This window comes from Gopherus flavomarginatus, chromosome 2, assembly GCF_025201925.1.
Source record: "Gopherus flavomarginatus isolate rGopFla2 chromosome 2, rGopFla2.mat.asm, whole genome shotgun sequence".
Lineage (NCBI taxonomy): Eukaryota > Metazoa > Chordata > Testudines > Testudinidae > Gopherus > Gopherus flavomarginatus.
Genome location: NC_066618.1, coordinates 225,491,096 through 225,517,626, shown reverse-complemented (window position 1 = coordinate 225,517,626; position 26,531 = coordinate 225,491,096). Strand labels below are relative to the sequence as shown.

General features: G+C 42.3%; 2 protein-coding genes, 1 non-coding gene and 1 pseudogene across 4 annotated transcripts in view; 2 read left to right on the top strand and 2 right to left on the bottom strand.

Annotated features, from left to right (window-relative positions):
• Nucleotides 1-4,711, bottom strand: part of UBE2V2 (ubiquitin conjugating enzyme E2 V2) — a 55,215-nt gene extending 50,504 nt beyond the window's left edge. Inside the window, exon 1 of one of the 2 annotated variants that reach the window (XM_050942078.1) lies at nucleotides 4,608-4,711. In XM_050942078.1, the coding sequence (XP_050798035.1) occupies nucleotides 4,608-4,623 (16 nt within the window). In that variant the 5' untranslated portion in view covers nucleotides 4,624-4,711. The remainder of the gene's footprint in view (nucleotides 1-4,607) is intronic. The other variant, XM_050942079.1, reaches the window with a different exon arrangement.
• LOC127045681 (DNA replication licensing factor MCM4-like) lies at nucleotides 4,634-12,697 on the top strand. Its single transcript, XM_050942076.1, has 4 exons — nucleotides 4,634-4,757; nucleotides 5,355-5,504; nucleotides 6,981-7,075; nucleotides 12,353-12,697. The coding sequence occupies exons 2-4, from the start codon at nucleotides 5,384-5,386 to the stop codon at nucleotides 12,614-12,616; spliced, it is 480 nt and encodes a 159-aa protein (XP_050798033.1). The 5' UTR covers nucleotides 4,634-4,757; nucleotides 5,355-5,383; the 3' UTR covers nucleotides 12,617-12,697.
• LOC127045682 (DNA replication licensing factor mcm4-B-like) lies at nucleotides 4,818-22,063 on the top strand (annotated as a pseudogene).
• A 3,988-nt stretch (nucleotides 22,064-26,051) lies between these two features.
• On the bottom strand, nucleotides 26,052-26,124 carry TRNAA-AGC (transfer RNA alanine (anticodon AGC)). Its single transcript has one exon. It is a non-coding gene; the product is annotated as a tRNA-Ala (tRNA).
• Nucleotides 26,125-26,531: the final 407 nt, after the last annotated feature.

The following is a 26,531-nucleotide window of genomic DNA, read 5'->3' as shown; positions in this document are numbered from 1 at the left end:
TTTAAGATTCAAGGAGTTTGAATCACAATAAATCTTCCAGGGTAACCCAGGGAGGGGAAGCCTGGGAGAGGCAACAGTGAGGGAAAGGGTTTACTTTCCTTGTGTTAAGATCCAGAGGGACTGGGTCTTGGGGGTCCCCGGGCAAGGTCTTGGGGGGACCAGAGTGTACCAGGCACTGGAATTCCTGGTTGGTGGCTGCGCTACAAGTACTAAGCTGGTAATTGAGCTTAGAGGAATTCATGCTGGTACCCCATCTTTTGGACGCTAAGGTTCAGAGTAGGGGATTATACCATGACAATTGTTAAACACAAATTTATCTGCTACTGACTCCAGGAATGGATTCTTGGTAGACAGTAAAAAATTTGGAGTCTAGGGATATAAAAGAGGGGCAATGCCCTGGAAGGGGCATGGACGTCAGGAAGAGATTGCTACCTGGTCATGGAATGAGGAGCACCAAGGGAGGAAGGAGACAGGCATAGAGAACAGAGGCATAGAGCACAGAGGAATACACATACAGAGGGACAGAGAAAATGCAGACTTATTTATGTTTGTGTTTGAAGTTTAACATTTTAGAGATTTAAACATGTAAAGTTTTCAATTTAGTGTAACAACTTCTCCTCCTACAGACTTACTGAAGTGTAGAGGAGGGGAGACCTGCTCTGAAGAGTTATATGATGTGTCAGAGGCTAGGTCTATACTTGAAAGTTTCATCAGCATAGCTGCATCAGTCAAGGGTGTGAAAAACCACACCTCACTTAGTTATACTTGGCATAGTCTCCAGAGTAGACAGAGCTATGAAAACCTACATTGACAGAAAAACTGTCGGTGTAGGCCACATCTACACTATGAGGCTATGCCAACACAGCTATGGTGCTACAGTCTCCATAGTGCAGAAATACAATCAGGAAGGTGCCCTATTGCTGTACAATGTTTCACACACTCATTCTCACCCCACCCAGTTTACACCTCCAACCTAGTTAACTATGTATGTTCCCTAAATATTTTTTAAAGATATGCAAGAGATAAAAACAGATTAGGCTACGACTGCACACTGATTTATTGAGTGGGAACTGAACGTGCATAATCTTGATTTGTTTTAAATATTTTCCTATTTTTTCAAATTTTGGAGGCAAAGATAATTTTGTGTGGACACTGCAATTTGGGCAGGGCAAATGCAACAGGATTATGTGGCAGTGCGGAACAGGTTGTATGCCCTAACAGTTCTTTTTGAGACATTCTGTTTATTTTATTTTAAGATGAAATTGATAAAGAAAGGTAATATTGGTTTGATGTGTTAGCTGGACTCCTCCAAAACACACTTTCAACTTTACCTCTGTTAAAATAGTCTGTTATTAACTAGAGGTCAACCTTCAAATCTAAAGTAACTAACCTTTGGCCAAAAGCTACGTTATAAGTCTCCAAAGTTGAAATTAATGGTTACCAGTTTTACCATTTGGTAGCCACTAAAGACCTGATAACTTTCTCCATCTCATTTCCTTTAATTTATTGGTGTTTTAAAGTTTTTAAAGGCAAAACAATGGTTAAGGTTATATATTTAAGCAATTAGAAAGAGAATATGAAAAAATTAAAGATAAATGCACAGCTTAAACCCTGATAACTCACACTTCTTATGATATAGTTTAGTTATTTGCTCATGGCTCTTAGATACAAGTGCATCCAGAGTTGCAGAAAACACGTATCTGAAAAATAATATATTTAATAACCATTATAATACAAACATAATAGAAAACAGAGTGTAGATTATGTATTTAGACTTCTCTTTGGCATTGCTAGAATTTTGGTTGTATTAAGAGTTATATATTGTGTATTTTAATTGGTTATAAAAATCACATTGAAGCAAGAGAGGGAGGAAACAATTTTATAAAAGGCTTTAAATATTATTCTTTGATAATGTTTTTTCTTGCAGCTGGGAATTTTATGCCTTTCAAAAAAAATTTACACTGTATTTCAAGGAACTGAATGCAATGAGTCCCATCTAACCATAACATTTTAAGTGTACTTTACCAATAACTATCCTTTTCCTAAAGAAACATCTTGACCCAAGTTTCCAAAAACCTTTAATGTTGCCCACAAACTGATGTAGGCTTCTGAATGGGTCTAACTACAAACAGAAATAATGGCAATATTGAAGGCCAGATTGAGGAGCTGCTTAACAGATATAACATCTGCACACGAAATAAACAGATGAGGGAGTTTTGAAAGATAGATAATTGGTTACGGTGAGGATGCTATCTAAGAACAATATAACTGGCCATATTGAAGTACGTATTTTCATTAAGGCATATTCAGAGACAGTTATTTTCAAACATTTCTTCTTGTTTTAAAATGCTCTGTAGTTTTCCTATGTGCTCAGATAGCTGATTAGTGCTTTAAGTCTCAGGAAAGAAATGCCTCAGGGTGAATCTTGGCCAAACTGAATTCAACAGGCATTTTGCCATTTACTTCAATGGGGCCAGGATTACACCCCCTAGAGTTTATCCAAACAAAAACTACACATTCTGGCAGTTTCAGCTCCGACCTTCCTCTTTCTGAAATAAGGATGAAATTCAGCCATGACTCAAAGTAGGCAGAATCCCATTGACCTCACAGGAGTCACATCTGCTTAGGCCTGCAGTGAGTTTTGTCCCAAGAGAGTACCGTGCAGTTTCCTGGGAAAGGAGCATATGTGTTTGGCTGAGACCTTAAAAACTAACTTCCCTTCCTGTTCTGCAGTTCTCTGACTCTGCCTGGTTTCCTCCTCTACTGAAAAGATGGCTGATTTTTAGTGGTGCTAGGGAAGTATAGAATAAAGCACTTTAGGATCTCTGGAAATGAAAAGGTATATAGGTATAGTTAAGCACCAACTATGTTTTACTATACAAGTAGCTGCATTTCAATAATAAGGAAAGTAATTCCTGTAAATGTACATATATACACACACAAGCTTTGCAAAATAACTATTATTTGTTAATATGCAAAGAGCACTGGGATAGAAAATGCAGTGAGTTTTAGCAGCTTATTATTTCTACCTTACAGAACTGAGTGAATACAGAGCAGAAGTAGGACAGTTTTCTGATTCAACAACATCAATTTTTAATTACAGCCGGAATGAAACAACTGTTTTGAAAGCAAAAAGTTGCAAGCAGCAACAAGATTCACTCACAAGCAAAACCAACTTTACTTTCTATTTATTGGAGGAAACCAGATGACCTAGAACTCAGAGACAGGCAGGAGTGCAAAGAATCTGGGAACTCACTCTATCCCAAGGGTACTTTAAAAAAAAATCTTATTTTATTTTAATTCCAACACCAGAAGGCATTTCTACAAAAAGTAACAAAATACAGTTCTCCCACAATAAAGTAAATATAGTTCCTTCAATATACCCATCCCAATTCAGCCCACATTGGGCAATGCAGGCTTTTCATTACCACCAATGGTAGTACAGCAGCACCCAGTCTCTGCAGTGGGAGCTCCCCAAGGTACTGAGGGCTGCTCTCTCCCCTTTCTGCAGGATCTGCCATGCATACCCTATTTCCAAAGTCTGGCACAGCGAGGGGAGTTTTTCTCTCCCAAGTTCTACCTAGTATTCTCTATTCCTCTTCCACTGCTAACCACCTGCATTAGGCACAGAAGGGGGTTCTACATCACAAGATTCGGGCCTGCAGCCCTAGCTCTCCATAAGCTCAATAGATGAAACACTAAGTTAAATTAGCTTGATTCCCTGAATTGAGCACCGAAGTCGGTTCGTTCCCCTGCCCCGAGCTCTTCCTTCCCGTTCCCTCCATTTGTTCACGTTGATTCCTTTGCCTCCTAAATCCCCTCTAAATCCTCACTTGGGCATTACACTGAAGCCCAGAGCTAAGACTCTGTCCTGTGCCCAATAATACCTTTATTGAACAATAAGGTGAGCTCTGCTCCAGCAGGCTGGGCTATTGAGCTACCCCACACCAGCCAAACTGGTTACTGAGGTGGGGTAGCCCAATCCCAAGTACTGCCATACTGTCTGTCACTATCTGCAGCAGAATAAGACATGGTATCTATTCCCCTTGGCTGCACAATAAGCCGCTCTGCACTAGACACTGAAATGAGTTTTGTCCCTCCTCCTCGGCCCTGCCTTTCAGGCACCTACACCTCGGCAGTGGGTACTAAATCATCACCTCCCCTTGGCTCTGCCCCGCCGCTTCCCTATCCTCTGTACAGGCACTGAGGTCCGCTCCCTTCCCGCCGCACGGATTCGAGCTCCGCTCTCCCAGGCGGAGACCCCAGGCCCGCCGCACAGGGCCCGAGAAGGGTGCCCCCGCCACCCCGGCCTGTCCCGCAGCCCTTTGCGCGCCGCAGGAGGCACGGAGGTGGAACTCCTATCCGGCCGCACCTACCCGGAGGAAGGATGCGCTGCCGTACCGCCCCCTGCACCGAGGCTCCGCTGGGGACCCCCACGCCCCGGTTCCGGCTGGCGCCGGGCCCTGTCACCGCGGCTCAGCCCAGACACCAACTCCCCTTTGCCAGAAAGGGGCAGGTACAGCCCCGCCCCGGGGCTCTCGCAGCCCACAGAGTGGAGACCTGCTTCCCCGCACCCGTCCCAGGCCCATATCGAGCCCCCCACAGACCTGTGGATCCAGCCATCTTGTCCAAACCCCTCCCACCGGCCCGAGCCTGTGCGCCTCACGTCACCTCCGCCTCACGAAATACGTCACTTCCTAGTAACCGCCACCGGAATCGCGAAACTAACAGGAGAGATGGAAGCCGGCCCCGGTTCCGTAAGAAGGGGGTGATGATGAGAGGGCGGGCCTGTGTCGCGACACTTGGTCAAGTATGGGTGATACCATTATCACCAGGGAGAAAGGGGGAACCTTGCCTGTGAATCTGATCTAGGCTCTATGTGGGTGAATCCTCTGTATTGTGGGAGAATCGAGCTCCTGTCAGACTTCGCTCTGTCCCTGCAGAGAGGCTCACAGAGCCGCTAGGGGGCGATCGTCCGTACCCGGAATCTAGATGGGTGGTTCCGTCCCCCTTTCTGGGCCGAGTTGGGCTCTCCCGGCTTTACCTACCAATAGTCGCCCGGGAGAGCCCGTCCACGTGACCCGTTTGGCGCGGAATTTTCTCGGGGTTCAGGGGCTGGCCGAAGGTGCTTCCGGAAGAAAAGTGGGGTAAGAGCGCGAGACGCCGCCGCCCCCCTCTCCCACACACGAATATCTGCGCGCGAAGGGGATCGAGTGGCGGGTGCGTCCCGCTGAGGGGCGCGACGCCTCCGTGCCGTGAAATCCCAGGAATGTGTTAGTCTCAGGGGCTCGGCTCGGGGCGGGGCGTGGGGGTCTCGCTCTGCTCTGCCTCAGCTTCTCTCTCCGCCTCCGCAGGAAGCAGCAGCAGCCGGGGAAGCAGCGTCATGTCCTCGCCGGCCTCCACACCGAGCCGCCGCGGCAGCAAGCGCGGGCGGAGCACCAACCCCAGACTCGTAAGTGCAACTTTTCCCTACAGAGGCTTTGCCAGCACAGCTATACGGGAAGGTAGGTAATGTCATTTGTCAGCTCGGCTTGCTGTGGGGCAGTCTTTCCCGTTTCTGTGAATCTCTTCTGTCAGCACAGCTGTAGCTGTAACTGTGGGGTTTTGCTGGCATAGCTATGTCAGCTACGGCTATGGTTTTTTACATCCTGTCACTGGCACAGCTATGTTGACAAAACTTTGTTGTATGGACCTGGCCTTAGTCTTCAACAATGCATGGGTGCAAGAGGATGCTTTTTAAAAGTGAAACGGAGGCAAGTTTACAAATGTTACGAATATGATCCTGTGAAACTTAGCACTGCACTTGAAAAGCTTTGATACTCACCAGTATGTAGGTTGCTTCTGCCTCTCTCTGCCTCAGTTTCCCCAGCTGGAAAATAGTGATAATGATATTGCTTTCAAAGCATTTTACAAAGGAGTCTACTGATGAAAAGCGCTATATGAGTTAGTTTTTCATAGCATTAGTAGTACCAGCTCTGATTTCTTAGCATTTAGGAAGATAATTGCAGTATTAATTACTTTAAATTCTTAAGCTATTTTCCACTTTTGGAATCTCACAAATACTCTTCATTTTCATTTCAGCAAAATATTGCACTTTGCTTTTTAATTTTATATCAGCCAAGTTATTGTCTATTCTGTCATATGATCTATTTTGTGATTTGGTCTTTTAACATTAGCTGCAACATTCTACACAGATTAATGTATGAAATAGCTACTTATCAGCTTTCATCTTGTTCCAGCACGCACTGAAGATGCTCAGTCTCCTCTTTCACAAAAAGGTCGAACAGATGACTCCACATCTACAGGAGATCTACAGCCAATGCCAGCTTCTCCAGCAGTTGACATGCAAAGCCCAAATGCTCAAGATGTTCTGTTTTCCAGCCCACTACAATTTTGGTTACGCTTGTCAGTAGTAGGAGCAAAATGCTGATATCTATGTATTATTGGCTATTAAATGGCATAGACGGAAAGATTTAATGTAGGCTTTTACATAGCTGTCAATTTAAAAACAAAAAGGGCCTTTTGAATGAACAGGATTGTTTTCAATTACAGGTTAGTTGGTACCTTGCTTTTAATTTAATTAATTGATTTTAACGCATAAAACATACAACCAATAACAATATACTCAATGTACAATATACTGCCATCACAGTGACTAACACTAACTTGTTGACTTCATTAGGGCAAAGTGTATTCGTTAATATTTTGAGGTATAATTAAACATTTTCTTTGTTGCAATTCCACTTGATTTTAATATTAGTTCGCCTCTGACCTATGGCACTCCCAGCTCTACAGTGGAGGGTACTCCAAGGAGTGGTGTGCGAGGAACTCCAGTTAGGCAGGGGCCAGATCTTGGATCTGCCAGCAAAGTCAGATAGGTGGACTTAGGGTAGGTAAATCTTTCAGATTTCGCTGGTAATTTTTCTTCTAAAATATATTTATATTATCCATACTGATGGCTTTTTCCTTCCCACAAACAGCAAAGGATGCATTGGCAAGTGAACAATCTCTTGAACAAAAGCTTGTGATCTGGGGAACAGATGTTAACGTAGCTTCATGCAAAGTTAAGTTCCAGGTAGGTGAACGAGTGTGGATACCTCCATTTCTTTCACAAAAAGCTTATTTGTATCTTCTCTATGTGCAATATTTGATTCTAGCAAATATCAGAATCGAGTTATGTTTAGGATCAACCCCAGGGTGTTTGAAGAACACTGATGTTTTCATACCGTGTTCTTAAGAGGAGGAAAAGTAAAATCGTTGTCTGGAGTTTCTTTCCTCTAATTCCACCATAGAGTTCATCAATCTGGATTCCATCCCTTGGGCTACAATGAAACTGCTCTCCCCAGAGTCTCTAATCACCATTTACTAGCTAAAGCTCAGAACCAGAACTCTATCCTCATTTTCCTTGCCCTGTCAGCTGCCTTCAGCACACTCAGCCATGCTCTTCTTGAAGCCTAATCCTCCTTTTGCTTCCCTGGCTTCTGTCCTTTGCTGGTTCTCCTTCTACCTCTTTAATCACTTCTTCAGCATGTCCTTTAGAGGATCCTCTTCATCTGCCCTCCAGCGTTCTGTGGGTTCCAAATGGTTCTGTCCTGAGCTCCCTTCTCTTCTCCCTCTCCATTTTATATCTGGGTAATCTCATCTGCAAACACAAATTCAGCTATCCATTCTATGTAGAAAACTCAGCTGTACCTCTCTACTTCAGACTTGTCTTTGTGTTGAAACTAAAATTGCAGCCTGTGCCTCAGACGTCTCCTCCTAGATGTCTAGCTGTGAATTCAAACTCAACATATCTAAAACAGAGGCTTAATTTCCCTTCAAATTCTCCCAGCTATGCTGTTTCTTGATCATGTAGAAAACATAACCTGCATAACCTATCTAAGATACAGCCTTCGTCCGTCCGTCCGTCTGTCCATCTAAGGGCAAGTGTACACTTAAAATGCTGTACAGGTGCTCCTATACCAGGGGCGGTCAAACTTTTTAGCCTGAGGGCCACATTGGAGTTGGGAAATTGTATGGAGGGCTGGTTAAGGGAGGCTGTGCCTCCCCAAACTGCCAGGCGTGGCCCGGCTCGGCCCCCATCTGACCCCCCTGCTTCTCACCCCCTGATGCCCCCCCGGACTCCTGCCCCATCCAACCCCCCCTGTTCCCTGACGGCCCCCCAGTACCCTTGCCCCATCCACCCCACCCCCTCACTCCCTGTCCCCTGACAACCCCCAGAACCCACGCCCTTGACTGCCCCCCTTCTCCTTCCTGACTGTTCTCCCCCCCCCCGGACCCCCACCCCCATTCAACCCATTCCCCTCCCTCTGACCGCCCCGACCCCTGTCCACACCCTTACCCCCTGACCACCACCCTGAACTCCTTTGCCCTCTATCCAACACCCCCCCACACGCTCCCCTCCCTTACCGCACTGCCTGGAACACCAGTAACTGGCAACACTACAGCCGTGCCGCCTGGCAGGAGCCAGCCACGCAGCACAGAGCACTGAGGCTGGGCTCTGCAGCTGTGCTGCCCCAGAAGCTCGCAGCCACACCACCGAGAGCATTGTGCCAGCAGCGCAGTGAGCTGAGGCTGCCGGAGAGGGGGAAGAGCAGAGAAGGGACTGGGGACTAGCCTCCCGGGCCTGGAGGTCAGGAGGGTCCCGTAGGCCGGATGTGGCCTGCTGGCCATAGTGTGCCCACCTCAGTCCTATACCAATGGGAGAGCTTTTCCTGTCAGCATTGTTAATCCAACTCCTGAGAGACAGTAGCTATGCTGATGGGAGAAGCTGTCCTGTCGACATAGCATTGTCTACAGAGGGGATTAGACTGGTATAACTGCGCTCGGGCGTGAATTTTTCACACCTCTGAGCAATGCAGTTACAGCAATATAGGTCTGTAGTGTAGACCTGGCCTAAAACTCTCCTCGTGTGTCTTGATTACTGCAATACCCTTTTCTCTGGCCATAACAAATGAAACCTTACCCTGCTCAGGCCAGTTCAGAATGTTGCCACAAATATTTTCTTAGTATGTTGTTTTGAGCAGATCACCCCTCTCTTTCCATCTCGTCACTGGCTCCTCCTTTTCAGCTCCATTGAGCATAAACTACTTGGTCTTCACTTTCAAGGTCTGTCATGGCCTACCTCCACCTTACCCATCAACTCTCATTAACTATTGAAAACTCTACTTTCTTTTCCAGTTGGACTACTTCTACCGGCCACTTGTTAAATTTTCAAATGAGCACCTTTTTGTGTTTTTCCCGTGCTGCTCCTTACACTTAGGAGGAGTTCCCTGTAAATATTTATAAAGCTACCTTATTCTCCTCCTCTAAAGCTCTTCTTAAAGCTCTCCTTTTCTGTGATGCCTACAAAAGCCTTTACAACAGCTAGGCTGCTAGTGTGCTGAGACCACTGCTTGTCATACTGATCAATACCATTTCCTTCTTCGTTTGTATGTCCCTGTCTGTATCCATCTGTTGTCTCTTGTCTTATACTTGTATGGTAAGCTTTTTGGGAAAGGTCTTTTTATTCTGTTTGTACAGAGCTTACTATGTTGGGATTTTGGTCCAGGAGTAAGGTTTGTTTGTAGGCATTAGGGTGTAATAGAGGTTAAAATCCTCAGTAAATTTTCATATACTTTTTTTAATGGTAATATGTTTAGCATGTTATCCCATTCCTAAAAGTGTTTAACTTGTATTTATAAAATTATAAAAAAATAGTTCACTAAAAAAGGATAATAGTTTGATAAAGCTTTTTCAAAGTAATTGGTATGCTTTACTGTGACATTTGAAAGATATTGTTGGAATTAATAAACTTGTAGTGTGCGTGAGAGAAATATCCTGTAGGGGATGCATTAGAGAGATTCCTACTGTGGCAAAGTACCTGCTTCTCCTCAGCAGGCTCAGTGCTTTTTAGCCTTGGAGACACAAGCTTGGGCAAAGCAAAATCCTTCCAGGTCGCACAGGGTCTGGCTGATCCCTCTCTGTCAGTCCCTTGTGCTGGGTTCTCCCCTTCTGGGGACAGAGTGCACTCTTCCTTGCTGCACCTAACTTGCTGGCAGCTTCTCTCACTATCCCCCCTGCTTTCATGCCAGGGATGGTTTAAAAAGGTCTCCAACAGTTGAGGCCAGCTGAACCTAAGGCCATGGCTACACTGGCGCTTTACAGCGCTGCAACTTTCGCGCTTAGGGGTGTGAAAAAACACCCCCGAGCGCTGCAAGATACAGCGCTGTAAAGCCTCAGTGTAATCAGTGCCGCAGCGGTGGGAGCGCGGCTCCCAGCACTGCAAGCTACACCCGTAAGTGATGTGGTTTACGTGCAGCTCTCTCCCAGCGCTGGCGCTCCGACTACACTCACACTTGAGAGCGCTGCCGCGGCAGCGCTCTGAAGTGTCAAGTGTAGCCATACCCTAATTAGTTCCCTGGTAACTCCTTTTCCAAGAGCTGAACCTTATTTCCCCATGGCTATCTCTCCTCAGTGGTTAGGGAGAGGCCTTTTAACCCACCTGGAACTAATTACTACCCCTCCCTTTGTAGCCATTTGTCCTGGGTTTGCCACACTACCCTTTAGGAGTTTTGAATACCTGCAATATAGAGAGTATTTTTGAAGGTAATTTGAGCCAAGAAAATGTCATCCGGTGTAGGACTGTGTAGCAGTGAAGTCACAGCTCTGCCCCTTTGGGCACTCTTAAATATTTTTGCAATATTCAGAGCTTTCTTCAGCGTTTTATTGATCCATTGGCTAAAGAGGAAGAGAATGTTGGCTTGGATCTTAATGAACCACTCGAAAAGCAGCAACTTGAGGAGGTCCTACAGTAATACAGAAGAACATCACCAGACAGACATTTAAATTGTTTTGTTTAACTAAAACAACAACATTAAGTATTCTGGATTTTTTCCTTCAACGGCAAACATATAATAGTTTAACAAAACAAGCATATGTCCCTCACTTCTCACATTTTTCTCCAGACGTCTTGTCCAGATCTATTCCACCCCCAATAATTTTCTATTCATTGAACTTTTAGAGAGAAGTAAGGGATTGACTCTGTGTACACAAATTTGCAGAGGGACAACAGAGTTGAGGTCTGTTATTTCTCACCTCTATATATTATTTATTTATTGAAAAACATTTTTCCTGTTAATAAACACATTATCTCTGGAGACACAAATCCACAGTTTGAGAACTGCAAAATTAAGTATCCCTGATGGTATTTTCTAGACTGAGTACTGAGTCCCATTGGATAGATAGAAAGATTAACCTAAATAATCTTTACAGAAGCCTCTGTAACCACATAAGATTGGGTCCCTAATCCATGAACTATTGGAACTCATTTACAAAACTTTTCTTAAACATTACATGAACATATTGTCTCATACTATAGAATTAGAATTTATAATCCCTATTCTATGCTGAGATAAGATATTTTGGAGCTATAATGTAATTAAAATTATCTGATTTAAATAAAATCATTTTTTTTAAATTTTTGTTTAATAATTGATTTTTATCCACCCTGCTAGCCAGCCTGCTTGATGGCCCATTAAGGACAATCAGCTCTTCTAGAGACCCCTTCCTGAGATCCCTTCAGGCAGCACCTAGGCACTGAATGCCTCATGACTGAGCATGTGACCCAGGAAACCATGTTTGTGCCAATAACTTACCATGCACATGTAGGGTTACCATAGTTCAAGTTCCAAAAAGAGGACACTTGGGGCTTGGAAGTGGAAGGTGGAGGTACTCACTGGAGGGGGAGGTGCAGGGGGAAGAAATGTTGATTCCTGTCATGGCGGCTGGCGCAGGCAGAGGACTCAGTGTGACAGCTATTCAGTCAGGCCTCCCTGTGCTGGGAGCCAGCGCCAGGGTGGGTACCATGCAACTTCACTTTCATAACTTTTTATATACAATGATGATACAGGCATACAAACAGGATAATCATACTTAGCAGACTATGATACCTTTTCCAATGATACCTTACATGACATATGTACAAGATTTATCACAATTGCGCAACAGGAATGATACATGGTCACCTTCTTTTACGCAGCATCACACCACCTGTAAAGTCTTTGTTGATAAGAGATCCAGAAAGAATCTAGCTCAATGTTTAAATTCAAAATTGACTTTTCAGAGATGGCCATTTAATTTAAAAAGTAATCTAAGCAGATTTGACCTGGAAAATCTTTGAAGCTTCAAAGATAGAACTCCACTACCCTTTTTAGTGATACTTGACAGAAAACTGTACTCCAGCTTTACATGTGTTCTGTTAATGATCTGAGACAATTTTCATTTGACATTTCAGTTCACTCAGTCAGAGATTGGCTCATGTAATTATCAAGAATTTTGGTGTCTTGAGTTGGAAAAAATCTTATTTTTATAGGGCATTCTGCTTCAACTATTCGGGGGATCAAGAAAAGATTTCAGTCATACGGGAAGAGGCAATTTTCGTGCTGAGATCAACATTCTTCTGTGTGGTGATCCTGGCACTAGTAAATCACAGCTGCTTCAATATGTCTATAACCTGGTTCCTAGAGGCCAGTACACATCAGGGAAGGGCTCTAGTGCAGTTGATCTTCATTGGTGTAATGAAGGACCCAGAGACAAGGCAGTTGGTTCTGCAGACAGGTGCTCTGGTTCTCAGTGACAATGGCATTTGCTGCATTGATGAATTTGATAAAATGAATGAAAGTACAAGACCAGTACTGCATGAGGTAATAGAACAACAGACTCTATTGCCAAGGTAAGACTCTAGCTCAACATTTTACCACGCTACCCAGGTTAATATCTGTTAAATGATTAATAAGGCTGTCAAAGGATTAAAAAGATTAATCGTGATTGATTGCACAAGTACAAAGATGATGGCTGAAGCATGAAGGGGCATACGAATGTTTAGCATATCTGGCATGTAAATACCTTGCAATGCCAGCTACAAAAGTGCCATGCAACTGCCTGGTGATACTGCTGCCCTCTTCATATTTGCAGTATCTCCCGTAAATGTAAACAAACTTGTTTGTCTTAGCAGGTGGCTGAACAAGAAGTAGGACTGAGTGGACTTGTAGGCGCTGAAGTTTTACATTGTTTTGTTTTTGAGTGCAGTTATGTAACAAAAAAAAATTTACCTTTGTAAGTTGCACTTTCACAACAAAGAGATTTCACTACTGTACTTGTATGAGGTGAATTGAAAAATACTATTTTTTTTGTTTATCATTTTTACAGTGCAAATATTTGTAATAAAAATGTACACTTTGATTTCAGTTACAACGCAGAATACAGTATATATGAAAAGGCAGAAAAACATACAAAATATTTTATAATTTTTAATTGGTATTCTATTTAACAGTATGATTAAAACTGCGATTGCAATTAATTTTTGAGTTAATCGCATGAGTTAACTGCAAATAATCAAGAACCCTAATGATGAAAGAAGATAATTGAAAAGGTAATGTAGTGTGAAAGTAGAATGAATTAAATTGTAAAAATAAGACTGGATTAGAGAAATGTTGTATGTACCTTTAAGCAGAAATAAGAAATGTTGAAATACAGGTGCCAGGAAAAGAAACATTAGGCATAAACAAGGGTGCTAATGGCGAAACATTAACAGAGGATCGGTAATAGTTAGTAAGGAAATAAGATATGCATGCCTAGCCCAGGTAAACTTATCAGATTCTGCTTCCTTTGTTATCTTGTTAAGTGCTCGCCCTTTTATCTGTATAAATAAGATAGTTTGTGTCTTGCATGGTGCTCACATTATCTGGATGTTATTAGCAGAGCGCTGTGCTAATAAAACAGAGTGGTCTGACAAACTGTCCTGAGTCTAACTTTGACAGTAGGAACTGGAGAAAAGACTATTGACAGAAATACAACCTCAAAGTTGAGTAAGAGTATAGATGTCGGAGCTGTATTTCAGTGATAACATTCAGTATGTTGCAGACTCAGCATATATGGCTGCACACTGCATGTAATACTCCTTCCAGATAACCTTGTTCCATTTTGTACCCAGTCTTTTGTAATGAGGTTGTTTCTCTTGATCTAGAGAACCCTTTTTATAAAGTATTTTTGGTGAACCCAGCAAGAGTTAATTCTTTTAAGTCTTTCATGTAAGAATAAACGAGTCTTGGGACTCTTAACATAGCTGCTGGAATCTTCCTTCCACTAGGAAAGGTTGTTTGCTCTCAAATATGTTTCCTTTTGACAGGCTGGAATTATTTGCCAACTGAATGCTCGCACCTCTGTCCTAGCAGCTGCTAACCCTATAGAGTCACAGTGGAATCCAAAGAAAACTACTATTGAAAACATCCAACTTCCTCATACGTTGTTATCCAGGTATTACAATTAGACTTACATTTCCATGCTGCATGCTTTGTTTTTACAAAACAACTTTCTACCTCTTCCTGTGTGTGCACGTGCACAGGCAGAAACATGTTCATTGGAGGTAGCATTTGCAATGTAGAAAGCTTAAGTTTTTTTCTAAATTTACTTTAAAGGTAATGTTCTTAACTAATACTCTAGCAAAGGACTGTAAACGGCTGACCAGTTTCTAATATATAGTGCTTGGTATTGAATAATGGCATTTGACAGTGTCTCTAAGGTTTTGTTGTATCCATTGTTCTGCTTGCTTCAAGATTTTGTGTCACTGCACAGGCACTGGGATTTTAAAATCTCAAGTATTTTACCTTTAGTTTTAAGGGCATTTATCGACTCTGGAGCTGGAGTGTAATTTCCAGCTCAAGTAGCTGTACCTGCTGTAGTGGTCATCAAGCTACAGTGCTAAAGATAGAAGTGTAGCCACAGCAGTGCAAGCAATGGGACAGGATAGGTTCTCCAAGCATGATCCCATCTGAAAGTGCATACTCAGGCAGCTAACCTGATATGTCCATCCAAGCTGGAAGTTACACCTCAGCTCCAGTGTAGACATGATAGAGGTATCACATTTTAGGAAAAGTATAAAAGTAGTCTTTAAGCCATTGCATGTTTTACAAATTAGGAAGCCAAATATTATAGTATACAAGTGGTTAGGGACCCTTCTGACAGGGGATCTTAAGGCTGCACAGCTCTCTGCCATCCACTGTGATGTCCCCAGCAAGCCAGTCTGCTTAAAGCAGTGTTTTCAAACTGCAGGTCGCAACCCAGTACTGGTTCGAGGAATGTAAGGCACTTGGTCACGGTGGCTCTGGTCAGCACCACCAACCAGGCTGTTAAAAGTCCCATCAGCAGTGCTGCCCGGCTAAGGCAGGCTAGCACCTACCTGTTCTGACATCTCACTGCACCCTAGAAGTGGCCAGCAGCAGGTCCGGCTCCTAGGCAGGGGGCCATGGGGCTCCACACACTGCTCGAGCCCCAGCTCTGCACTCCCATTGGCTAGTCCCCGGCCAGTGGAAGCTAGGGGGCGGTGCCTGTGAGTAAGAGCCCTGCGGGACTGCTTGGTCACCTTATGCACCCCAAACCCCTCAGCCAACCCCACAGTCCTCACCCCTGCACCCCAACCCTCTGCCCCAGCCTTGAGACCCTCTCACACCCGAGCCCCTCATCCCCAGCTCTGTTGAGTCACACGCATCAACAATTTTCTTCATCTGGGTCACCAGGAAAAAGGAAGTTTGAAAACCACTGACTTAAAGGCCTGCCCATGTGCATTGCTTTCTCTGAGGACAAGTATAGTGATTTTTACCAATCAACCCACAGCTCTTCCAAGCAAACATTTATCCACAGGGCAAAAGCATTACAGAGAAAACAGAAAGAATAAACAGATTTAAATCCCCGTTAAAGGTCACTAATTTTCCAAATCGGGAGGCTGATGGGCCCACCTCCCTTCCACCTTTCCGCAAAGAGGTGGGGCCTTCCCCTGGGCAGCAAGTTATGTCCATTTGCTGAATCAAAACGAAGGCCACAAGTTGTGCTCATCCTTTTATACCAAAGCTCTTTCTTTGTTTCCTAGTCTCAGGAGAACACAGCCTGACCCAGTCTATGCAAACCACCACCAGGCATGGAAATTTTCTGGAAAAGTTTAACATTCATTAATTTAATACAATGATCCCCAGAGATACTGTGTAGGGTTTCAGGAATAATCTGCCCAATTTATTATGGCTTTGTTACAGGATCAAGCATGAGGAGAGACATACTAGCTGTGGTAGATGCCAGTCATGGCAAGGGAAATAGTGAAGATGTATATGGCATCTATCTTTAAGGGGATACACAATATTTGGAATTTTTTTCCCAGGCTGATAATCCTCTGAAGGATGGAGTCTGGATACATCCTACATAATACATTTGTGAATTACTTATACATAAAACATTTCCCCCTTTTCTTCTCCTTCAGGCTTATGTGAACATGAGAGAGATTGGCGGTGGTAGAGGAATGGTTTCTGCATATCCCCGCCAGCTTGAGTCTTTGATCTGTCTGGCAGAAGCTCATGCTAAAGTACGTTTTTCCAACAAGGCTGAAACAATTGATGTTGAAGAAGCAAAACGCCTCCATCAGGAAGTTCTGAAACAGTCTGCTACTGATCCAAGAACTGGCATTGTGGACATATCCATTCTCACTACAGGTTTGTGTTAACAAGGATAAATTAGTATCTAGTGGGTCTGGCTTGAGCAAACTATATGCTATTTCAGTTTGGTGATGTTATCTTCTCAGTGATTTGTTTGTGGATTTGTCAATGCTTCAGATTGGATATTGAGCAATCCAGGTAATAAATGTCAGACCTGGATGTCATGTCAAAGTAAGTATATTCATTTCACAATTGAAACAAATTGTTTTGAAATCTGCTAAACTTTCCCCAAACATGTCCAGTACCTAAAGTGAACAGTTGATAGAGCAGCCTATATTGTTAGCCCTCTTTCGGCTACAAAGAATTCAGAAATAACAGTCATAGAATCATAGACTATCAGGGTTGGAAGGGACCTCAGGAGGTCATCTAGTCCAACCCCCGGCTCAGAGCAGGACCAATCCCCAACTAAATCATCCCAGCCAGGGCTTTGTCAAGTCTGACCTTAAAAAACCTCCAAGGAAGAAGATTCCACCACCTCCCTAGGTAAGCCATTCCAGTGCTTCACCACCCTCCTAGTGAAAAAGTTTTTCCTAATATCCAGCCTAAACCTCCCTCACTGCAACTTGAGACGATTACTCCTTGTTCTGTCATCTGCTACCACTGAGAACAGGCTAGATCTATCCTTTTTGGAACCCCCTTTCAGATATATCAAATCCCCCCACCCCCATTCTTCTCTTCTACAAACTAAACAATCCCAGTTCCCTCAGCCTCTCCTCATAAGTCATGTGCTCCAGCCCCCTAATCATTTTTGTTGCCCTCTGCTGGACTCTTTCCAATTTTTCCACATCTCTCTTGTAGTGTGGGGCCAAAAACTGGACACAGTACTCCAGATGAGGCCTTATCAATGCTGAATAGAGGGGAATGATCACGTCCCTCAATCTGCTGGCAGTGCCCCTACTTATACAGCCCAAAATGCTGTTAGCCTTCTTGGCAACAAGGGCACACTGTTGACTCATCTCCAGCTTCTTGTCCACTGTAACCCCGAGGTCCTTTTCTGCAGAACTGCTGCCTCGCCATTCAGTCCCTAGTCTGTAGCAGTGCATGGGATTCTTATGTCCTGAGTACAGGACTCTGCACTTGTCCTTGTTGAACTTCATCAAATTTCTTTTGGCCCAGTCCTCTAATTTGTCTAAGTCCCTCTGTATCCTATCCCTACTCTCCAGCATATCTACCACTCCTCCCAGTTTAGTGTCATCTGCAAACTTCCTGAGAGTGCAGTCCACGCCATACTCCAGATCACTAATGAAGATATTGAACAAAACCGGCCCCAGAACCGACTCTTGGGGCACTCTGCTTGATACCAGCTGCCAACTAGACATGGAGCCATTGATCACTACCCATTGAGCCCGACAATCTAGCCAGCTTTCTATCCACCTCATAGTCCATTCATCCAATCCATACTACTTTAACTTGCTGACAAGAATACTGTGGGAGACCGTATCAAAAGCTTTGCTAAAGTCAAGGAATAGCACATGCACTGCTTTCCCCTCATTTACAGAGCCAGTTATCTCATCATAGAAGTCAATATTCTATCCTTTGTAACTTTTATGTACTTTTTTCCAAGGGATAAGTGCCACTGTCCATAAACGTAAGGAGGAGCTGGCTCAAGCCTGGAAGAAGCTTATCTAGTCCAAGGGTAAAACACCAGCTCTAAAATACCAACAGCTTTTTGATGATCTCCGTGCACAGTCTGACGCAGTAAGTTTCTGCTTTCTTTGTATGCTACTTCGATTTGGAAAAATAATTTCCATCTCATGGGGGATCTTCTGTGTACTCAGCAGGGTCCTCAGTACTGATTATAGTTGTATCTCAGTTGAATAGGAAAACTAAATGGAAATCCCGACTAACAGTGGAGAGGTTATTTCACCTCTCTATTTGGCAACTGCTGTTGGAATAGTTGTCCAGTTCTGGTGCCCACAGTTCAAGAAGGATGTTGGTCAATTAAAGGAGATTCAGAGAAGACCCCTGAGAATGATTAAAAGATTAGACAACATGCCTTAAAGTGATACTGAGAGCTCAGTCTATTTATCTTAACAAAGAGAAGGTTAAGGGGTGAGTTGATTGCAGTCTAAGTATCTACATGGGGAATAAATACTTAATATGGGCTCTTCAGTCTAGCAGAGAAAGATATAATATGATCTAATGGAAGTTGAAGTTGGATAATTTTTAAATCAGGGTTGGATGTTTTTCTAAAAGATATGTTCTAGAAATTGTATGTATGCCATTTGTTATACAGGTAATTAGTGTTTACAGTGGTCCCTTCTGGCCTTAGAATCTATTTACTTGCTGTCCACCTGACACATCAGTAAGCATAAGATTAGCCTGCTAGCCAGTTGGTCATCAGGTGTTCCTGATTAACTAGCTTAATTCTGGTTTCAGTTAGTGTTTCTTTCATAGACATAAGTTCCACCTGTGGAATAGAAGAGATCTTGATTACTTACACACTTGTCTTGCTGACAAAAATAAGCTGATTATTCTTGTCAGCTATAGGTGTCTACTCTGGTTTATACGTCAACAAAATCGTAAGCCATGATCACAGAATCTCTTGTTACCATTGAGGATGCACAGGCCAGAAAGAACCCACTTTAACTGTTGCATTCCAGGATGAATTTCACACCTTAAAAAGACAAAACTTTTACCTAAAACCTGGCAAACTTGACATGGAAGTTTGGTGAGACAAGCAGAATCATATGATTTTTGTTTAGGGGCTTTGTAGCATGTAGCCTTTTGTATATGTTCTCAAACTTTTCTCTTTTCTTTAAGGCTGTCACTAAAGGAATGCTCGAAGAAGCACTTCGTGCCTTGGCTGATGATGACTTCTTGACTGTGACTGGAAAGACTGTTAGGATTGCTGTGATGAAATGCTAGCTTAACAGCAGAGTTTTACTGTTTTTTCCAAGTACTACCCTTGAGACCTGTCACATTTAAGAATATTATTCACTGTGGTCAAATTCATGTTGATGATCTGTTGGTGAACACCATTGCCAGCACTGTAAATAACTAGATACTGAAGGACTGCAAAAAGCTGAAATTAAACACAGTGATATTTGTTTTAACAAAATTGGTTACTGACATTTCATTGCAATGTGTATTTTCTATAAAGTGCTTTTGTAGAACAAGCTAACAATTTTTATGCATTTTAAAGCCCAAATGTCAAAATTCATCTAGAACCACTGCTTTTTTACATCAATGCAACTTAAATCAGTGTATATTATTCTTTAGTATTTTTACTACAGAGAGATTAGTGCTTGTGATTTTTGGACATTAAAATCCATTGGCTTTATTAATAGCTTATTTTCCTTTTTATGCATTTCAAAAAGTGAAACTAAATCTTGGTGAACACTTCAACCTAGTGTTCAGAAACAGCAAATAGACTTCATTTTGTTTTCTAGCAGTTTAAAAGAACAAAGTAACCATTTTTCCTTTTCCCTCAGATTACAGCTCTGTTTCTCTTCCTCCCATCAATGTTTGTAATTGCTGTTCAAAGATGTTTTTTCTGCTTTGAACTTAAACTGACTTCACTAGTAATAGGATTAGATCTTAAGTGAGAGCCAAGTGCCTTACTCCCCCTATCAACCAGAACAAAACTAATATAAAGATTAAAATCCCAGGCCAGCCATTTTCACAAAGCCCCCAGGTGCATGGTTGTAGAAATCATGTGGGATTCTACATTAACTTCTCAGACAGCCCTGTGACACATAAGGTTAGTGCTGAAAAGAGGCACAGCGTACAAAGTAGCTGTGCAGGGAGATTTGATCATACATTCCACAGTATTTTTGCTTTCTTATCTTTTCAGGTAGTCAATCAAAACAGGTGTTTTCATAATCCCACAGCTGCCATGGTGCCTGGTAATTCAAGGGGTTTGTCACCTGTATACAGCAGCATGGATTAAAAAAAAAACATTTTTCAGATGTTTCTGACGTGTGTGTGTGGGGGGAGGCCTTTACTCTTGCAGTCATCCTAAAATAGAACTGGTTCATAACACAAGTGGTTTGCTTATGATTAAAGAAATAATGTATTCGCCCCTAATACTGCTGTAAATATGGAGGTGCTCACCAGCTCTCATTAAGGATTATCACGTTACAGAACTGTATGGAGTAAGATATAACTATACCACAGCCTGTTGCTAGCTTGATTCACTAACACACAAAAGGAATGCTTATAATCACACACTACTAGATTTCCAGCTGCTTTTTAACTGTCCTGGTAGCCTGCTAACCAGCAATCTGTGTCAGAAAGTATGGATCCTGCACTGCTCTTCAGTCTTGGGCTGTACATTATGAACACAAGGCTACAAGAGGAGCTCAACAGGGAGGCTATTCACCACCACCCTGATCCCAGCCCCTTCCTTGTAGAAGCATCATGTCTGTGGCTCCACACCAGAGGCAACTATTTGCCTCCCTTGCCTTCTGCTATTACTGTCGCAGCTCTTTCATTTTTACATGGCACAGATGCATGTCCCTATCATGGCCCTTCTCCTCCATGCCCCAAGCAAGTTCCTATAGCTGGAGTGGAGCCATGACTGCACAGCCTCCTTTCCTCACAGACCCAGAAGTTCCACCATCTCCCATGTACTCCAGGTAGGAGCAAGTTTGGTGTGTGGAGCCAGCCTGCTCAGCTGGGAGTTGCTATGTGAGCTCTCCACACCAAGCAAACAGGAAAAGCAAGTTCAAAACTTTATGGGGTTTTAACAGGGGAGGGGTATTCACCTGTCTAACTGGATGCAGGGCAGCGGAGTTCAGAATGGTGACCAGAGTGGCCCTGGTGGGCATCGTGAGTTATCTCCTGGAGGCTACTTAGGGCAACGTAGGCAACACAATGTTTACACTGTGTAAGGTGTTGTTGGTGTATGGTTATACTTTTGTTATGTATTATAATAAATGTTGCTGCAATTCAAAATTTGAAAATAAGAATTCAAGACAGCACCTGTGATAGGAAAGGTTTGAACTCTGTCTTGGTATCCTTTCTTCCTGGCATTTTCCTGCTGAAATTCTGTTTCCCACCATAACTTGGGGGACTGAGAGCCAGCTGGAACGACTTTGGGATAGTCTGCCAGAGTGTGCCTCAGGAATTCGCACCACATCGACCATATAAGGAACTGTCAGTGATGATGTAGGGGCTGTCCACCACTGAGGCAGCCACCTCCAGTTTCTTTGCACGGGCATCGAATCAAGACTTCAGCCACTAATACCTACCAAGGACTTTGATACTTACCTGATATCTGATTCCTGCATTCCATCAAAAGATCCAGTGAAAACTTTGCCATCAGCCCAGATCTCTTGATCTCCTGCTTTGGCAGTAGAGTGCCAGATCCTCCGATGTTTCTGAGACAGTCCATCAGTTGCCAGAGACCTCTATCTGCAGTGAAAGACAGACAGTAATTGTTTTTTGGGTGCTTAATAGTTTAACCAAGGAACAGTTTAAGGGTCTGGGCACTATGCCTCTTGCTGGAATCTATTCTTGGGTATTTGTAGTGATCCCCCGTCGTGTACCTCTTCTCCCCCTAGTTGTAACCATCCTTTAATAAATCTTTCTGTTTAAGGTTATATTCTCTCTATTCTTTATTTCAATGCAACACAGGAGGAAGGCACACAGATTTCTCACTCTCACAGTTGATGCTGGTAGGAGTCAAACCTGTTATTTATATGTTACCTCCTTTTTTATTCTGTAACAGATTTTGGGGTAACAACCGACACTGCGTCGTTCTAACTTCGTCAGCCTAAGATCCACACCTTTAGTCAAGGTGGTTTTATTATGTCGTCAAAGCAAGCAAGTTAAAATGGCACAAGGAGCATTGCAGTGTGTACATCTCCATAGTTAGATCAACGTAAGCTGCCTTATGTGGACAAAATTGTGTAGTATAGACATAACCTTAGTGATTCAAGTAAAGTCAGATGCTTCATTCAAAAAGAGATCATGTATGATTCTATCTTTATCACTATCTGATCTTATATTCAAGTTGGATTTGGGTGGGTAAACTAATACTGAAAAATCTCTGGCTGCAAGTGAATCTTAGACCATGTCTACACTATACAGTTTTGTGTACCGTGGATGCGCTCTGCCAACACAAGGAGCATAGTGTCGGCACACCACAGGGATTTAATTACAGTGGTGGCTGTACACAGATGTAACTTAAGTTGACTTAACGTGGTAGTGTAGACATACCCTTAGAATATACAATCTTAACAAAAATTCTCTGTAGGTTTATACAGTCAGGAATAAACCAAGCACATAAATGAAGTTACCATTCCTGAAATGGTCACTTTTCAAAAGGTGACAGTGCTGAGAACTGGTACATTTAAATAGGAGCAGATTAGCAGGACAAAGGTTGTAGAGAGTTACCATTTCCCAAGTTGTTTGATGAAACTGTGGAGTTTATAGGCCAAATAAAAACTCAAAAGCTAACTATTTAGTTTAGCAGAATTTAATTGAAATAATGGGCTGTTTAATCACTCATATTGTAATAGTGTCTATATGCATAAATTTTTTTTTGTGTGTTGGCACTGGAACAATTTTATAGGCGCATGTTACAACATATGAAAATCTGACTGTCAAAGAGAAATCAGAGTGCAGTGTAGATACAAAACCTTCACATCAGTACTGAAACAAATTCAAAACAGCCTTTCATTGCTGTATATACCAAAGAGGAATATTTGTTCCTATTTTAGTTATATTTTCATCCCCCTCTTCAATATAAATGAAGAAATATAGAAATTCTGCTTGTTGCATGTGACTGTGTCATTATCAAATAAAGTTTTTGCATTGAATAAAGCTAAGATTTAAGGTGTTTATTTTGTTTTACCGATTTTCAGTTTTAGAATAAATAATCAAGTCAAAATGCACACTGGAGAGCATGAATATCAATCCTACCACCTGCCATATGCCAAGCAAGTAGACTACCATTTGAGCTAATTTCCCTTTTTGCAGAAGTATATGAAAGCGGTTTGTAACCAGCCAACTGTGTTTATCCAGTGTATGATATTCTACTGTAACAGTTCATATTTCAAATGTACATAACTTCAGTGTTATTGCTGTTGTGTTGGTCTTTCTATTCACAATAGAAAAAATGTACCTTTTATGTAGCTTCCAACAGTAGACAGCAAAGGCTTTTAATATTATTCACTTATTTCTTTACAACTGCAGTGTTTAGTATTTCATTTTGGAATTAAGCCATGGGGAAAGGTGAGAACAGCAGAAAAGAAGGTTTTCAGGATATGTGTAATCATTTAAAGAGTTCTGATTACATTTCTTCTTTTTATTATTTAATCAATGGGACAAATCATTTTGTATTAACTGATTTTCCAATAACAAAAATCAAGTAATTAATTCTGTTTTAATAGCTTTGTGTACGAGCCTTCTTCAGATAAACAGAAGAAAATTCAATTAATATTTGTTGCACATACAAGTCTGAGAAACAAGAAATGTAAATTAAAACAAAAAACATCACATAGAAGAATACAGAAGGGCAAAGAAAAAAGGTTTAATAGCTATTTGCTCCCTGCTCCTACTAAAAATTTCTAGTGGAGAATGCGGGCATCGATCTCGCTACCTCTCACATGCTAAGCGAGCGCTCTACCATTTGAGCTAATTCCCCTCCTGTTTTACCCTATAATACGTTGTTTACAAAAGGTTTTCGAGCAGTTCTCTTCAAACACTCCAAGCTCTCCAATCAGACAATAAAATGGGGTCTCATGAGTCCTCACACCCATTTAGCACTACCAGGAACTCTCATATAGCTGCTCAGCCTACTCAACAAGTACAATTCTTTCAAACAGTAGAAGATTTGTCTCACCTCTGACAGACTGTGTCATCGGTCTGACCAACCGGCACCTTCACTGGTTCTCATCCTTTTGTCTGTTCACTTCGTTTTCACACATTCAAACTGAACTCTTCGGTTGTTTCAAAGCAAGCACGTCTCATTACTCTCATTGCAGGATATAGTTTGCCCTAGAAAGCTTCACAGCATTGCTTTAAACCTCTCTCTTGACCACTGAGCTTTACCAGCATGCATCTTATTCTCAGAATAAAACACAATGTAACAGTTAGGGTCACTGGGTTCATAGTCTTTGATCAACAGCAGCAAAATCTGCAGCCACTTTAGTCTCCCCAGCCATTAATATCACAAGACCACAGGAGGGTCTCTCTTTTTGGTAATTAACATGTCAATTACAGTGGTTGCACAAGAAAAGTTTCTACCATTTGTGAACAATCATGACAGTTTCAAAGACATTCTATATATTTAAGATAGAGGTCCCCTGCATGGATCAGTTCTTGGACCTACACTATTTAAAAATTTAATCAATGACCTGGAAGAAAACTAAATCATCACTGAAACAAAAGCTGGGGGAGTGGTTAATAATAAAGAGGACAGGTCAGTGGATTGTGAGCAATATGCTTGGATTTTCTAAATTGGGTGCAAACAAACAATATGCATTTTAATATGGCTAAATATAAATGTATGCTTAGAGGAACAAAGCCTATAGGTCATACTTACAGGATGGGAAACTCTGTCCTGTGAAGCAGAGACTCTGAAAAGGATTAGATAGGTGGATAATCAGATGAACATGAGGTCTCAGTATTAGATATGAAAATACTCACATTCCATGACAATTGAACACATAGTTTATAGAAGAGTTAAAGAATGCTAATCTGTTCCACCTGATATTTAGCTATCACATTGACTACCTTTCCCAGTTCTGAAGAACAGGTCTATGTAAACTCAAAAGCTTGTCTCTTTCACCAAAAGAAGATGGCACAGTAAGAGATTACCTCACTCATTCTGCCTCTTTAATATCATGTTAAAGATGTTTCTATGGACACCAGTTTCTCTTGGAATTGCCACACGCCTCCTGGTCACCTTGCTTTTCCATGCTATAAAAACAAATGACACAACCCTCTGCCCTAACCATATTTGCAAATGGGATGACCTCATTAAAAAATCATCCCTGACATAGCTTTTACAAAAATTCTGCTTATAGCTGCTACAACTCAACTTCTGTTGAATTGCCTTATCCTTTGCATTGTGCACATTCTTTCAATACTTATGAAAGGAAATAATTTCTGCTGTCAAAATTATGTTCATCTTCAATAAAGAGTTAAAAATATCATTCAAGCATATTGTGCACATCCCTTTATTTAAATGTGGTGGATTCATTTAATATGTACATTTATTTTGATCCCTTACAAAAATGTTAAGAGCAGGACACACCTAGAATTTAAAAAGAAAATAAGGACAAGTGATTAGAGGGGTGAACTATCAAAGACAAAAATCACAAGAAACAGGTGGCAACTCTTGCAGTCCTTTTGTTTCAATTTTTTTCAGCTGGCAAGAATTACCTTTCTCTTGTGTGCATGCAGCTGTGATAATCTTCGAGAAAACAGATCACAAACCGACCTTCCCACAAAACACCCCCAAAATCACTTTCTAAAATTAGAAAGCCTCAAGAAATAACTTAAAATATGCATATTCTTCACAATTGAAACAAACGGGTCACTTTGAAATAAATGTTCTCTGATTTAAAGAAAAAATCCTCTTGGAGAATGCGGGCATCGATCCCGCTACCTCTCGCATGCTAAGCGAGCGCTCTACCATTTGAGCTAATTCCCCTTACAAATACAGTGATTCAGCTGTCTGTAAGACACTGTTATCTAGCTCCTCCTTGCCCAAATGACTTAGGGGAAATGATAGTGTAATTTCAGTCACCAGAAAGCCTATTTCCAGCACAAGTTATTTCGGAAGGAACGTTCTGCTTTGCAGCCAAGAGCAATAATACCTCGCTCAAATTCTTAGCTGATTAGTAGTGGGAATAAAACCCATACTCTTTACCACAACAGACTGCAGAAATTGTTTATTTTAGGACAGTTCCTCAGATCTTTACAAGCAGGGCGGGCTCTAGCAATTTCGCTGCCCCAAGCACGGCAGCACGCCACAGGGGCCGCTCTGCAGCTCGCAGGTCCCGGTGGACCTCCCGCAGCAGTGCCTGCGGGAGCTCCACCGGAGCCGCGGGACCAGTG